Source organism: Nicotiana sylvestris, chromosome 10, assembly GCF_000393655.2.
Source record: "Nicotiana sylvestris chromosome 10, ASM39365v2, whole genome shotgun sequence".
Taxonomy (NCBI): Eukaryota; Viridiplantae; Streptophyta; class Magnoliopsida; order Solanales; family Solanaceae; genus Nicotiana; species Nicotiana sylvestris.
The window spans coordinates 131562095-131577594 of NC_091066.1; the positions used below are offsets into that span (position 1 = coordinate 131562095).

At 35.1% G+C, this 15500-nt stretch overlaps 2 protein-coding genes across 2 annotated transcripts; one reads left to right on the top strand and one right to left on the bottom strand.

The window, feature by feature from the left end:
• The first annotated feature begins 940 nt into the window (after positions 1-940).
• On the top strand, positions 941-11460 carry LOC104241330 (threonine--tRNA ligase, mitochondrial 1). The gene is made up of 20 exons (XM_009796273.2): positions 941-1255; positions 2107-2344; positions 2477-2536; positions 3117-3206; positions 3903-3977; positions 4082-4210; positions 4295-4384; positions 5162-5250; positions 5328-5424; positions 6341-6427; positions 7357-7441; positions 7925-8019; positions 8214-8246; positions 8324-8410; positions 8711-8803; positions 9278-9370; positions 9504-9725; positions 9838-9909; positions 10564-10635; positions 11142-11460. The coding sequence occupies exons 1-20, from the start codon at positions 981-983 to the stop codon at positions 11235-11237; spliced, it is 2178 nt and encodes a 725-aa protein (XP_009794575.1). The 5' UTR covers positions 941-980; the 3' UTR covers positions 11238-11460.
• Positions 11461-12871: 1411 nt separating this feature from the next.
• Positions 12872-15295, bottom strand: LOC104241328 (protein RICE SALT SENSITIVE 3-like). The gene is made up of 7 exons (XM_009796272.2): positions 14910-15295; positions 14720-14773; positions 14483-14641; positions 14248-14353; positions 14102-14143; positions 13954-14010; positions 12872-13583 (listed from the first exon to the last, which is right to left on the bottom strand). Exons 1-7 carry the CDS (start codon positions 15044-15046, stop codon positions 13002-13004), a joined length of 1137 nt encoding a protein of 378 aa, XP_009794574.1. The 5' UTR covers positions 15047-15295; the 3' UTR covers positions 12872-13001.
• Positions 15296-15500: the final 205 nt, after the last annotated feature.

The following is a 15500-nucleotide window of genomic DNA, read 5'->3' on the forward strand; positions in this document are numbered from 1 at the left end:
TCGGAAAATCAAATATGCATACAATGCTAACCTACTACAACTGTGTAGTAGGTTAGCAAAACCCATATATATATATGCATCCGGAGAGCCTCCAGGACAAGGAGGCGGCGATCAACCATCCACTCTCGAGATTCATATTGATCAATAGATCTCCGCGTCCTGCTAGTTCGCTAAGTAGACTCACTCTATCGAGGGGCAACATTATATATATATGAGGTAGATTTACCAAGGTTGATACTAGAGTAAATATTGTTGAAAAATTAGATTATGGAGAATAAAAATTAGCAAAGGTTGAGACATATGTATATTTTGTCCACACAGTGATGAATAAAATTAGGTGTATCCCTCAAAATTTAACAAGTTTTTCTAGTTGTAAACTGAGAACAAAACGAGCAGAAAATTTGATAAAAAATCTAGCACAGAAAGAAATGAAATAGAAAGGAGAGTCAAAAAAAAAATTGGCATTGTTCACAAGAGTGCCATGTATAGGAGGAAGAAGAAGTTTGAGAGAAGTGTGTCTTTAGCTTTTCAAAAATTATTTTTATATAGGTGTTTCTCCAACAATTAATTTCCGACTAGTTAACGGCTAATTTTAATAGCTAATTTGATTATTGATTATAATATAAAACATTATGAAACGATAGGATAACACCATCGAAACAAGCTGTTAGGTTGGACAGTACTTTAGTCTAAATTTTTTCATTATTAAACTTCAAAAGTGTCATTTATGCACAAATCGCTACAGTGGGGACAGCAGTTAAATAGCGACGCGAACTATCCTATTCGTGCAAATCATCCCAAAACTTTCATCAAGTCCAAAACGAACAGAGTCCAATATTCTTATGAGCCCAACCATATACCATACCACAACTCAATCAGGCCCATTGCTTGCCCCCCACGCTACCGTCAACTAATTTTGACCCAATCCTTTTCAAAAACGGAAGCCGAACTCCTAAAACCCCAGTAATTCTTCCGTCTATATGCTACTGGCTTCCCCACTCTATTGGCGCCTCTTCACCCAATCTATCTGCCGCCGTCCTCCGCCGTGTAAACAGTTTCTCCTCCTCCGCCGTTTCTCATCAGAACCACCAATGGGAAAAGCTGCGAAAGGTTCCGAAGCTAATTCCAGCGCCGTCTCCTACCCTAAAGACGAAAGTTATCTACAAAACGTTATTCCTAAACGTATCGCTCTCTTCCAGTCTATTCAGAATGAGCAACACCTTCAGCGCCTTTCCCTCTCCCCTGATCCTATCAAGTAAAACTCTAATTGTTTACTACTTAATTCAAAGAAGAATGACATTGATACTATTTGCATAGTCTCTTAATATTTTCAATTGCGAATTTATCGAACATATTTTATTGTAATAGACTGTGATTTTGTAGTACCTTTTTATGTAGTTAAAGATGTAAGTTTAGTTTCAAATCATTAGGATATGATGTCCCGTTTCACACTGAAAATTAATTTGAAAAAAAAATGGCATTGCTGCTCTTTGCATAGCCGGTTAATGTTTATTTATTGCGAATTTATCAGACGTATTGTGGTTCTATAGTACCGTTCATTAGGATATGATGTTCCGTTTCACACTAAAAATTATTGCAAAAAGAAAAGAAAAGAAAAGAAAAAGAATGGTGTTGTTTCTATTTGTATGGTAACAATTTTATGTAGATTACAAAGTTCTATTTTTTTTTTTGGATTTTTTAATCATAAAAGATGTGATTTATAGTGTCATTTATTTGATTTATAGTATGTTTATGCAATTAAAGATGTTTTCTTAAGAAGTATTAGGAAACGATATTGATAACAATACAGGAAATAATGTTTCTATTCACCCTGAAATTTAGTTGAGGAGTATGGTATTATTGTTATTTATGGAGTCACACAAAATTTTTAGTAGAAATATAATTTTCTCCTATGTTTTTTGAAATATTTCTTAACTAAGCAGATTGTGATGTATCCTATTTTTATATGTAATTTTTAAGTTTCTCTCTCTCTCTCTCTATGTATATGTTGGAATGATGTTTGATTTACACGACATTGATTTATTTGGTAATAAGTTTCTATTTTAGTTAAACATTTGAATGTGGGGTATGATTATGTTTAATTAGGATCGAGTTACCAAGTGGGACAATGAAGGAGGGGAAGAAATGGAATACCACACCATTGGATATAGCAAAGGAGATATCGAAGAGCTTGGCTTCAAACGCATTGATCGCGAAGGTGAACGGGGTGCTTTGGGATTTGTTGAGGCCATTGGAAGGTGATTGTAAGCTAGAGCTCTTCACTTTTGACAGTGACGAAGGCCGCGACACATTTTGGCACTCGAGTGCTCACATTCTTGGCGAGGTTTCAACCTTTTGTCTACCACATTTTGGTTGTGTCTTCATCAAGTTATGATCTTTAGAAATTTGTACAGCTGAAATACTTGCTTTGCTCATTCTTTCACTTTTGTTTATGTTCTTTTTGTGGTTTTGTTAGTCGTTGGAGAGGACATATGGATGCAAATTGTGTATTGGACCGTGTACAACAAGAGGAGAGGTATAATATGTTTGCCTAATCTTTTGAATATTTAAGTTATTCTTTTGAGAGTTTCGCTGTGATCTGGAATGCGAGAAAAACTATTTAGTGTTGCAATGAAATGAGCTTGAAAAGAACAGGATGGATATGGAGGATTTATAGTCGGCAACTTCGAGTCATACTTGATTAGTTAATCGATTAGTTCTTGGGTCTAAGTCGTGATATGGAATTTCTTATTCTCCTTACATGGCTTTTGGTTACTTGGCAAAGTTATGTCATTTTTTTCTTGGGAATAGATAAAACTGAAAACGTCCAGCTAGCTGGCTAATGATATGATTAAGTAGTTTCCTAAAAGTAATTTAACTGAAGCTGGTTATTGCCCGACTGCTTCATTTGATAGCTGATATCCTTGTCAAACCAATGGGACAATTCTTCATCCTACCATATCTTAAAGTTGTTTCTTTTACTGCAGCCACGAGCTCACAATGTGCCCTCCTCCTAGGCCATATAGCCGGCAGGGCCCTCTCTTTCATTATAGCTTATTCTTAGTCAGTTCATATTGCTTCCAACCTGTTCTGACATGTCTAAACTGCCACTGCAGGGTTTCTATTATGACGCCTTTTATGGTGAACTGGGATTAAATGAGGATCATTTTAAACGGATCGAGTCGGAGGCAGCAAAAGCTGTTTCGGTACTACTCTTTTGTCTCTCAGAACTGCCTTGATTAAAAGTGCAACTGCTTGTTGCCTCTTGTATTTTACATTTCTGCTGTTTTATTTTTTTGTCTCTTGGAATTTCTCTGTTCTGGTTGTTTGTAAAAGGGATTCTATGTTTTATGGTTGAGTATCATGTTTCTCTTTATTGCTACGTGATTTTTAACATAGTAAAAAGTTTCATTTTTCTTGCTGTATGATTAGGAAGTTGATGAAAGGAAAATACACATTCGACAGATTTGAATGTTTTGTGCTCGTCTTTTTTCTAGTAAATTCATGTAATAATAGAGTGTGCTGAATTAGAAGGAACTCTTTAGTTAAGAAAATCAGTGGAGCCTTTCCGACCCAGTTGTAGTATATTCACCAGATCAAGGGTCTAGACCACTATCTATTAATGTGGTGGACACAACTATACACAGTCAAATACTTGTATTGCTCTTGAATATACTCCTATCTTAAATGAAAATCTTCTTTCTTCTATGATCCTTCATACATGCCTAATCAAGAATGCAACGCTAAGGTTGTAGCAAGTTGTAGGATATAGCGATATAAGACTGATAGGGGTGTTTAGATCTTTCTCATCACTTAGCTAAGGCACCATTGGCTGTTGCAAATTTTTGTTTACTTCTCCTGCATTGTATTCAACATGCAACTAACTTCCCTTTATTTCTCAGGAGAAACAACCTTTTGAACGCATTGAAGTTTCACGGCAACAAGCTCTTGATATGTTCTCTGATAATAGGTTTAAGGTTGAATTGCTATGATCTGCAGTCTTGATCCTTCAATGCTTTTTCTGTGTGCAACATTTTCAGGAATCTCGCATCTTAATTTATTTTCCCCATCTTTCAATTAGGTGGAAATCATTAAGGATTTGCCTGAAGATAAGACAATCACAGTATACAGATGTGGTCCCTTAGTTGACCTATGCCGTGGTCCGCATATACCAAATACTTCTTTTGTTAAAGCATTAGCTTGTACAAAGGTGAGTTGATGCATATCCTCATAGAAGAAAGAGTCGGCCTATGTGTGTTGATGTGATCTTTTCTGATCAATCTTATGATTCTAGGCTTCATCAGCATATTGGAGAGGAGATAAGGACCGTGAAAGCTTGCAAAGAGTTTATGGAATATCTTATCCAGATAAAAAACAGTTGAAGGTGACTTTGAAAGCTGGTTACATCATTTAGGATTTGACTTTGATCTTTTGCCACTATGCCTTACTGATAATAATCAGAACCAAAAAAAAAAAAAAAAGAATTGTTAAACTGCTTCATGAAAAGAAGAGCTTATGAAACTGCAGACTATTTCCTGTGCTTCCACACCTGCCCTCCCTCTAAAAAAGAAAAAGGAAAAGAAAATGGATAGAGAAAGACAGAGGAAATAATCCCTTATTTTACAGGTTTAGATCTCAAAGTTGTTTTTGAGTGGTAATCTTTGAGATATGCTTTGCTCAATTTTAGAGTACCCAATGTTTGCCTTTACTCTTTAGCCAGTTTTTTGGCCTTTTCTTGTTTGTGTTCCGATGTATTTACATATCCTTTTTTAAGCATGGAGAACTTTTCTTTTTTGGATAGGTTTTTTAAGCTTGGAAAACTGGTGCATTCAGCTTTTTCTGATTATATGAAATGAGAGAAATATGAGGATATATTGAGAAAGGAATTTAATAAAATCCTTTTTATTTCATCCATATTTTTGGTGTAAAGAAATAACTCTTTTTTTCCATAGATAGCTGAGTAGGCTTCATAGGAGATATCGAGAGTAGACCACATATAATTATATGTTATTTGAGTTCTAGCCTGATGAATTGATGAACTAATATTTGGTCTATCAGTAAAAGCAGAAGATGTCGCTTTTAGTCCTGTCCTTAGGAAGGAGAAAAGGTCACAGAACTGCTTCTTTTGAGGAATATTTAATAAAAGAATGTCTATTTATAGGAATACCTAGCTATGATCGAGGAAGCAAAGAAATATGATCACAGAGAGCTGACTAAGAAGCAAGAGCTTTTCTTTTTTCATCCATTAAGGTATACCTTGAAATTATTTGTACTTTTCACTATAGCTCAAATATTTCATAATACTTAATGAGATTTATGCATTTCAGCCCTGGAAGTTGTTTCTTTCTTCCACATGGTGCTCGAGTTTGCAACAAATTGTTGGAGTTCATAAAGAGCCAGTATTGGAAGAGAGGCTATGAGGAGGTAATTTGCTTGTGCTTAAGTATATTGGTTGCAAGAATGTTTTGAAATGCAGATTGGAACAATGGAAGTTTAGTTCGTACTGCACGGACTATTTGACTGGCTGGAGTTCAGTCGGGACATTTCTGTTCTTGTTAAAACTGCTTTTATTTCTTGATTTCATTTGAGATGAATAGTTTACTCCTAATAATGGACTGAATTCCTTCTGCCCACTGGACAGAAGAGATCCTCATCTGGTGTCTTGAAATTCTTCATTAACAATCAATTCAATCCTTAGATTAGATCAAAGCAGCAAGGATACTGACATATGTGTAATGTCAGGCGCAAACTATGGTGGAAATACACCATAATTTTAAAAGAATGAAGTGGGCAAGAGCCGAGTCAAACACTATTATAAGAAGTTTAATAGTATACAGGAATGCAAAAATAATAGCGAGGGAAAAGGCAAAAGCAGCCATTAGAACAAGGCAGGGAATGTGCAAAACAGTCATAGACTGAAAAAGGGCACTAACTTTGAGAAACAACAGAACGACTTAGCGGTTCTTTTTTGTATTCTATATCATATAGGCATAGTTGGTGTCTGGAACCAGGCACTCATTACTCAATCAAGGGACATTTTAATCAGAGGATACACGTCCTAAAAATATAAAAATGCAGGCACTAAAATATGTGTCTGACATGCTCCTATATCCATGTAATTTTCAATTTTGGCATCCATGCATATGACGAGATATTATGTCTTCGTCCTTTTCTTTTTTCCTCTTGGCCTATGAGTTGCGTCTTCTTTTTCTCTTTTTTCCTTTCCCCCTCTCAATGTAGGAAGAGAGATAAAAGATTGAACTATTGGATTTGGACCTCAACTGATAAAGTTGTGTGCTGGTTTATTTATGAGTGCTTGTCTTCATACATGCTTATGCAGGTTTGGAGTCCAAATATGTACAACATGCAGTTGTGGGAAACTTCTGGGCATGCTGCAAATTACAAGGAGAACATGTTCGTTTTTGAGGTAAAATTTTCTGCACTTGTAGCTGCTTTCATATTGTGGTGCATTTGAATAAGTTTTTCATTTTTTTAACAGCCTAATTTCGGCAACATTGATGCTTAAAGTAGGAATATTTTATGTCAGTAAGAGTAAGAGGAGTATGTCTCAAATTTATACAGAATGAGGTGAAATTTCTGAGTATCCAAAATGGAAAGAGTGTCATATAAACTGGAAAAGAGGAATTACTTTCTTTTGTTAGCCAGTGATTGTTATATTGCATTGCTCTTTTTGGAGTATCCTCTTGCTTAGTTCTATCATAATAGCCATTATATTGGTCCCTAATGATAGTTAAGTTCTAAGATCATATTACATGCTTATAATATTTTGAAATCAGTTGTGTCGCCGAAAGGCTCAGAGTTATTGAATTATCTAGGATAAGTAGTATATAAATTCAATAAACATCAGTAGAATAATAGTATAATCTAGTTTAAAAAATGATAATACTAGTATATATGTTTAGAAAAATGAATAATAAGATAATTAGTAACTTTTTAATTAGTTCCAGTGTTTTCGATATGTTAAAATGTTTCATACAAAACTTTAGTAGTTCTATTGATGTGCTTACAAATTCCGAGTTGATAAGTGAGGAGACATGTATGTTTGCAAATATCTTATCTTGCTCACAAATTGACATGCAGGTTATTTAGTTAGGACAGGAAATGCCGGATTATATAGTAGAAACATGAAATTCCTTCACTTATTTGAGATATTTAGTTCTCACAAATAATCTAGATTTGTATTGTTGTACTCTTTCTTTCGTTTTGCTTAAGTATTCTGTTTATGTTTAACTTGAATAGGTTAGTATCTTGTTTTGTAAGTACTGCCTCTGGGTGAACATATTTAGCTAGGAGCTATCTTTGTTGTGTAATGGTTCTTGCTTCTTCGGGCTGCAGATTGAAAAACAAGAATTTGGGCTGAAGCCAATGAATTGCCCAGGCCATTGTTTAATATTTGATCACAGAGTTCGTTCCTACAGGGGTGAGCTTTTCCAATAGTTACTTTTCTTCTCTTGCTTTATTTGCATGTTTTTTGGTTTTACCATTGGTCTGGCCAGTTAATTTGGAACTAAGGCATGCCTGATCAGAAATTCTCATGATAACATAGAGATGCTTGACCATAAAATGTTGGTGCTACTAGTAACTGCAGAGGTGCTATTTGGTTGTCTATGATGTCATGCCGAATCAGATTGTCAAATTACAAGGAATCTCAAGGGGTGAAATTTCATGAAATTTGTTGTCTAAAAGGGTGCCTGTTTATACCTGCAACATGCTCTCTGCAAATATTTGCCTTTCATGAAAATCCGTTGTTTCTCATTATTAATACCAGCCTGTAGTTTCTGCACCATAATTTTTTTTTTATATATATATATATACACACACACACTAACTAATAGCATTCTCATTCATGTTATTTTAACTGTAAGCAACACCTCAATGATTAACCAACAGTTCAATAATGCAGAGCTACCACTCCGTCTGGCTGACTTTGGAGTTCTACACAGGAATGAGGCCAGTGGTGCACTTACTGGCTTAACACGTGTCAGGAGATTTCAGCAGGTATTGTCACATTTTTTATTTCCTTTTGTCTTTTATAGATGATCATGTAAGCTTGTCCTTAAGGAGCGATAGTGGTTTGTTTCATACACTAAGTTTTTGCCATGTGTCATCCTGAAGAACCTCTTCCTATAAAACCTTTATTACTGTCTCTTTTGTGCTAAGACAACCTCTTTTCTAACCCTATTACTTTGCAGGATGATGCTCACATCTTTTGCAGGGAGTCACAGGTGGGTTATGATTTATGAATGTGCTATGAACCTACATAATTGGAAAACCTGTATGACCTAAATTATTCACGTTGCAGATTAAGGATGAAGTCAAGGGTGTCTTAGATTTCATCAGTTATGTGTATACGATATTTGGTTTCACTTTTGACCTGAAGTTATCAACGGTACGACTTCTTCTATTCCATTATTTTTCATATTGTTATAATTGATTTCGGCTAAATATCGGTCCTACATGCATTCGTTATTATAGTAATGATTACAGACAGTTGCCCTTGTTATGGAACATTTTTCGTTGTTCCATACTTTTTCTTGTCTGGAAAGTGAGCTGCAAGTGCAACTGTTTTTTCCATTGTTCTTATATTCGGATGTTTCTGTATATGGTCTAACATGCATTTTATGAGTGCTTTCCACATTTCTGTTGTACATTTCTCCATGTATATCCCACTCGTATTTCTGACTTGCAGAGGCCTGAAAAGTATCTCGGAGACTTAGAAAGCTGGAACAAGGCTGAAGATGCTCTTGCGGAAGCATTGGACGAGTTCGGAAAGCCCTGGGAGGTTTGCTATCAAATTTTCTTGGATCTGAAAATTAAAAAAAATTGGACTTAGACATCATTTATTACAATTCTACACCTTTTTTGGTGCTTCTTTTATCCCACTCTATTCCAATTTTATGTCAACTCAATGATGACACCATTCTACTATAAAGTTGTTGTATGGAGCTTTCACTTCTTTTTTAGTAATTCTACTTGACTTATATTTACTTTTTTACTATTTAAACTAATATTTTAAATTCCTTGCGCAATCAAATGTTGTCGTATAGAATGAGACGAGAGGTGTAGCTCTTTTTGGGTTACACCAACAGGAAAATCGGGATTGTTGTTTTGGGATTTTTTTTTTTTTTTTTTTTTTTTTGTGTGTGTGTGTGTATGGAAAACCGAGGTAGTCACCCGTTGTGTCTTCTTTTCTTGGTTGTTCTTTTTCTTAATTGCTTTAATCTTGACTTTTACTTAAAGAGTTCTGTTCAATCAGAAAAACGAAGGAGATGGAGCGTTTTACGGTCCAAAAATTGATATAAGTGTTTCTGACGCAATGAGAAGAAAATTCCAGTGTGCAACATTGCAGGTTAGATTTGGTCTTACTTTCCTTGGTTCATTCCACAAACAATTCCCCTTTGAAATTTCATTTACCTTCAAACTTTTCAGAAAGGTCTATTGCACCACATTAGAAGTATTCATCTGAATGCTTTCTTTTTCAGCTTGATTTCCAACTTCCTCAACGATTCAACCTTGCATACTCAGCAGAAGATGAAAATAAGAGGGAGAGACCAGTTATGATACATAGAGCTATACTTGGGTCAGTTGAGCGTATGTTTGCTATTCTTTTGGAGCATTTCAAGGGGAAATGGCCTTTCTGGCTTAGTCCACGTCAAGCAATGGTCTGCCCTGTTTCCGACAAATCTCAGTCATATGCTCTGGAGGTTAGTTTCAGTTATGTACTTTCATTAAACGAATAGCATTTCATGAATTATTCTTTCCTCTGTAGTTCATCATTATGAAATTGCCTTAACCTTTTGCTTGTCTTTTATTAAGCTCCGAGAGAGAATACATGATGCTGGTTATTATGTTGATGTTGATACAAGTGACAGGACAATCCAGAAGAAGGTTTGTGTTTAATGTCGTTTATCAGATAGAATGCCCGTCTGTTTCGCGCTAGTGCAGGCTCACTGAACAATTTTTATATGAAATTACTAATTTACAGTAAATATTTAGGTCTAAGGACGAAGTAACAACAAATTTCGCTGTTTCTTGGTTAGAGTTTATTTTATAAAAAGGAAATATAAGTTAGGTCTGTTTGGAGACTCACCTGGCATAAAAGACTGAGTTCCTTCCAACAATAACCATTATGTTTTTAAAGTCCTTTTGTTGATATATCAGCTAAAGTTAATAGTGGTCACCTCTTTTCTGATTGGTATTAAGGACTGGCAAGGACTGCCGTCCTGAATTTGTTAAGCTACATTTGGCTTCAGAAATGCTATTAGAGAAGTTTACTAGTGGATTAAAAAATAGAAAAAGAAGGATGTAACATACACCCACAGAATAATGGGAAATGTAAATTTTATATTGTATATCCATCCTGTACTCTGAAGCAAGCCATCAGAATGACATAGTGCTTTCAGCTTTGAAGCTAATATGCTATGAAGATTTGATGAAGTAACTTAAATAGTTCTCACGCAATAGAAGTTCAGTCTAAAAAAAAATTTTCTTGTTGGCCTGTTAAAAAGAAATGCTTGTTTATGGCTGTTAATGTATGTGCAGGTACGAGAGGCTCAAGTGGCACAATATAACTATATTCTGGTTGTTGGAGAGGCGGAAGCCAGTAGTCGGCAGGTATCTTTATTGTCCCCGACCTGCATCGTATATATCTTTTTGTGATTGCAACTGAACAAACTGAAAAAATAGTATCCAGATTACTTTGATCTGGCTCCATTATTTTAGTGACTTTCTAAGTTCAGACTGATAAGTTGGTTAAAAACCATCATTTTCCTTTAAATTTGAATAGTTGGAACATTCGGAACAGCAAGTCAGCATTCAAGTTTTCAGGGTACTAGATCTCGAATAGTTGGAACATCCAGATTTCTTTGAACATGATTTCATTTACTTTGCATTAAATAGTTGCAAGCTGCACAATAGCTCTTGCTATTGGGAATAGCTCTTGCTATTGGGAATGATGTAGTTCATGGTTTATGCTTCTCTCAGTTCTTGGTTTCTTTCTGTAATCCTTCATGCATTCTCCTCCATAGGATTTTTTTCTTTTCTAATTTTAAATCTTATAGTCAATATTCAACTGCTTATTCTTGCTGAAAAATCTGATCTATATATAAAAATTATTTCAGGTGAGCGTTCGAGTGAGAGACAAGCCTGATCATCAAGTCATGACAGTTGGTGACCTCCTCGCTCACTTCAAAGATATGGTTGCATCATTTCAATAGGAGACACTTGCTTCTTGTGCATTGTACTACTGAAGAAATGTAGCCCACAATCAATTTTCAGTTTTCCTACATGTAGGAGATGGAATGCATGCCAATACACTCAAGTCTATTTGTTTTTCAGTAATTGAAAGCTATTCTATTACAACAATCTGATATAAACTCAGTTGGAAATTTTGTATTATACTCGTGTTTTCTTACAAGCAGGTTGGTAATTTGTTTCTTATTAGCTGTTTAATCTTTTTCTTTCTTCTGATGTCTGAAAGTGGAATCGAATTGTGATTGACAGTAGGTAGCCCATATTGGTTTGTGAGTACTTGTTTTTCCCAAATAGGTTACTCCACTACGTGAACAGCTAATCAGCATTTACACTTTCATGGTACTAGATGCCGTGTCAGTCTTAGTTTACAACTGTGCTACTTTTTGACAAATACTATTGCTTTGATACTGGATGGAATTTCAGTCTTGCCAGAAATTCTTTATGTTAACAGTATATTATAGCATCTCTCCTGTTCAAACAAGTACTTAGTTTCAATTTTACAACTTCCTGATAAAAATCATATATTGTTCGTTCCATTAACTAAACAAGAAGATGAGGGATAATATTTTGGTTTTCGCTCTCAGTTATGGAAATCTTAAACTTGCTAATTCTTGTGAGTATTCAAATATCTGTCATGGACGAGATGGTGAATTGCTTCCCCTGACACCAAGAGTTGATACGAAAACTAGTTCCTACAACGCTTTTTGTGATGAAGCATGTTCGCTGTTTTGTTAAGTTAAATGAGCAAGTCAATATGAGAAGAAGGTTCAAAGATTAATTGGTAAAGGATAAATTCCAGGACGTTACTCTCATGCAAAGCCAACAAGTTTTTTTTACTAATGTATACAGGTTTTGGAGGAAGCTCAATGAATCTTATAACTCGTGGCCTGAAAGCGTATCATATTTTCATGCTGTAAGACATTTTACGTTTCGTTTTCTTGGTGAAATGATTGCTACGTAATATCATATGGAAGCTCTTTTGCCATTGCAATGCAATCACCTCCTTCAAAAGGTTCAATTCCTAATGAATCTTTTCGAATGGTCCCCTTGTACGGTTTATGCTCTTTCACCTACCACCATACTCACGTACAGGGGCGGATTTAGGGGCGGAAGGGGCCGAAAAATTACACTGTATATATAAGGCAAAATTTGATTTTTACCTATATATATATTAAGTTTTGAACCCCTTAATACAACCCGAAAGTGTAGTTTAGTGGTCAAGGGGGTTCAAAACCTTCATAAGGTTATAGATTTAATTCCCACTAGCTACAATTTTTTTTTTTTGAACCCCCTTCGTGGAGATCCTGTCTTCGCCACTGCTCACGTATATACTGATATTTCCCTTTTTCTTTTAAAGAAAGAATTTTTTGATCTTTTTTCCCTCCATTTGGTGATAAATACTTTTGAAAGTGATCAATTGGAAGCGCCAATGTCAATTCTTGACAAGGGATTTTACTTGTGATTGGAAATATATCACAGTTCGACCGTGGTAAAGGTTGATGCTATAAGCATGAGATATTAAAAGACGGGAAAAGTTGTTAGTAGACACAAGGAAAAGTAGCAAGGGAATATTTCCAAAATTCACCACAACACTGAGTGAAACAAAAAAGATAAAGAGACTACATTTACTTTGTTAGCTGTGGAGAAAGATCAATTCTTCCTAATAATACAATCTAAACATTACATTCCAAACAATAACCTTAATTAATTACCATAATGACTTCTAATTAATATCCATTATTTGGCATGCTGCTACTTACATTCAAATCAGGATGATAACCAAAATGCTGCTGATGATTATAATGGTGATGGTGATGACTATAAGATGACATTGAACTACTACTCTCTCCACCATGATGATCTAATTTCTCATTATTATTCCTAGTTTTTTCTTCATCATTATTGTCTTCCTCTTCATCATATTCTTCTTTAGCCACTTTCTCCAACCCCAACATTTCAACACTAGGCCTATATTGGGGTTGGTACTCACAATAGGTAGGTATTGAACCCGTCATTCCAGCAGCATCTGCTGGAACGACGGATGGCAGCTTAGAAAGTAATGCTTCCAAACTGCTCATTGAAGGCGTGATCTTCATGTGTTGATGGTGATTGAGATGTTCGTAGAATTCAGTTGGTGCCGGAGTTGCTAAATTGGCTTGTAAGTGCCACGCATCGGGTGGTGCGCCGTAACCGTCCATCCTGAAAGGATATGCTGAGGAAGATGGATGTGGCAGTAGAACTCCTGGAATGCTTTCTATGTAACTAAACTTCTTTCTTAGTAGAACCACATAGCTCAGGTCTTCTATGACCTATATAATTAGTCCCCCAGTAAATTTCAAGAATATACGACTACAAAAAAAAACCCTATGTAGTCCATCTATACATATATGTTCTTTTTAGCTGACGTGTTTATGTTATATACCGACACTATAAATAGTTTTTTAAGCTAGCTGTGCGATTTAACCAGTTATGAAAGGTTATTACTATGTTTTCAACTAACCGTATCAGGGTTATATGAAAAGCTACCTGTTGTTATAAGTCACCATAATCTTATTTGTGCTAAAATTCTTTGCACTGTCAGCGCACGTAACACAAACTTTTATATAGTTGATATAGTGTTGGTTTTAAGAGTTTTTGAGTGGGGTGGGTGAGTAGGGTAGAGGGATAAAGAGATTATACCTTATGAACAGCTCCTAACTGAATAACACCTTCTCTAACAGCAATCAAGGCTATAGTCTGAAAACAATAAAGGATAAAACAAACATTTGATCCAACAAACCTAAGTGAAATATAATTTTATGGAATGTGGTCATGAATTTTCTTTTACCTTTATACCAGAACGGAACTGAGCTTCCCAAGTTCTTGGGTGCTGTTGGAAAAAAAGAAAAGAAAAAAGAAAACATGGTAACAAAACAAAAAGTATTGAAAATTAATAAAAATATATAAATAGTTAAGCTTAGAATATGTGCTTACAGAATCAGCAGAGTTGTGCCATGCAGACAAGAAATTGATTTCTTGTTCATTAGGTTCTTTATAGATCCATTTATGACTGTGATCTGCTGCTACTTTTCCAATTATACTGCAAAAATAAAAAATAAAAAACCCATAAATTCAGGTAGAGAAAAACCTTGGAATAATTGAAAGGTACTAAACAAGTGGAAGGAAATAAAGTTTTGCATATATTTCTTTGTTATATATATATATATACCCTTCTCCATAGTTGTAGATTTCATGGGACATCTTGAAAAAAAGGTCAGGTTGTAATCCTTGATATTCTCCATAACTATTAGTAGAAGATCCTTCACATTCATTCATCTCTGCTGTTGATGCTGCAAAATTGCAAAAACCATCTTCCCATACCAATATCCTATATATCATTTAATTATACCAAAAATATTAAGCTAATTCCCATCTAGCAAAAAAGGTATATGAGCAAAACATTTACCAGTTTCTTCTATTCCCTCTTGACCTATCATATGCTCCTCCTTGGCTATCCCACCTAATTCAAAAGAAATACAATTAGCATTATATATGTGATTTGTTTTATGAAAATGAATTAATTCAACCAGTGGATTTCAGATATCGGATGGTTAAACAAAAAAAAACAGGTTATAACTGAATGAAAAGTAGTATACTTGGGAGGAGGATAGTTTCTGGGCAAGATTCTCCAAAAGACAGCATAAACCCATTGAGAGTTTTCATGAATACACAAACTTCTTAGAGAGTGTTGAAGAAGATGAGTAACTGCTAAAGAGCTAAGTTGTTCTTCCATTTAATTTGGAATTAACTTCTTTCCTTTGGCACTTGAAAGAAATAATTTGTGTTAAGAGAAGCAAAGACATAACATCCTTTACTTTATATAAGGACACCACCAAAGAAATAGTAGTAGTATCACATTTATACCTCTTCCCTTCTTTCTCTCTCTCTTATATAATGAGAGAAAAAGAAGAAAGTGTTTTCAAGATTTTACACTGCACAAGGCCCCACGCTTTTGCCTGCCCGGTTTCCAATAATCTCTCTCAATTTCTTCCTTCTTCCTGATACCAATTTCAATTTTATTTTGAGAGTTGAGGCCCCATTTGCTATATGCGGGAGTCTCTTTAAAATCCAGACCCCATTTGTGGGATTAGGGTGGGTGGTTGTTGTTGTTGGGAGTCTCTTTAAAATGGTTCTAGTGCTACTCTTTTTTCTCAACTACTTATATTCCAATTTCATTTATTTATTGA

Coding starts and splice junctions, on each gene's coding strand:
- LOC104241330 (XM_009796273.2), top strand. CDS start 981: ATGCTACTGGCTTCCCCACTCTATTGGCGCCTCTTCACCCAATCTATC. Junction 4,211..4,294: donor AAGCATTAGCTTGTACAAAG/GTGAGTTGATGC, acceptor TTATGATTCTAG/GCTTCATCAGCATATTGGAG. Junction 5,251..5,327: donor TTCTTTTTTCATCCATTAAG/GTATACCTTGAA, acceptor TATGCATTTCAG/CCCTGGAAGTTGTTTCTTTC.
- LOC104241328 (XM_009796272.2), bottom strand. CDS start 15,046: ATGGAAGAACAACTTAGCTCTTTAGCAGTTACTCATCTTCTTCAACAC. Junction 14,354..14,482: donor ATCTACAACTATGGAGAAGG/GTATATATATAT, acceptor TTATTTTTGCAG/TATAATTGGAAAAGTAGCAG. Junction 14,011..14,101: donor AGTTCCGTTCTGGTATAAAG/GTAAAAGAAAAT, acceptor TATTGTTTTCAG/ACTATAGCCTTGATTGCTGT.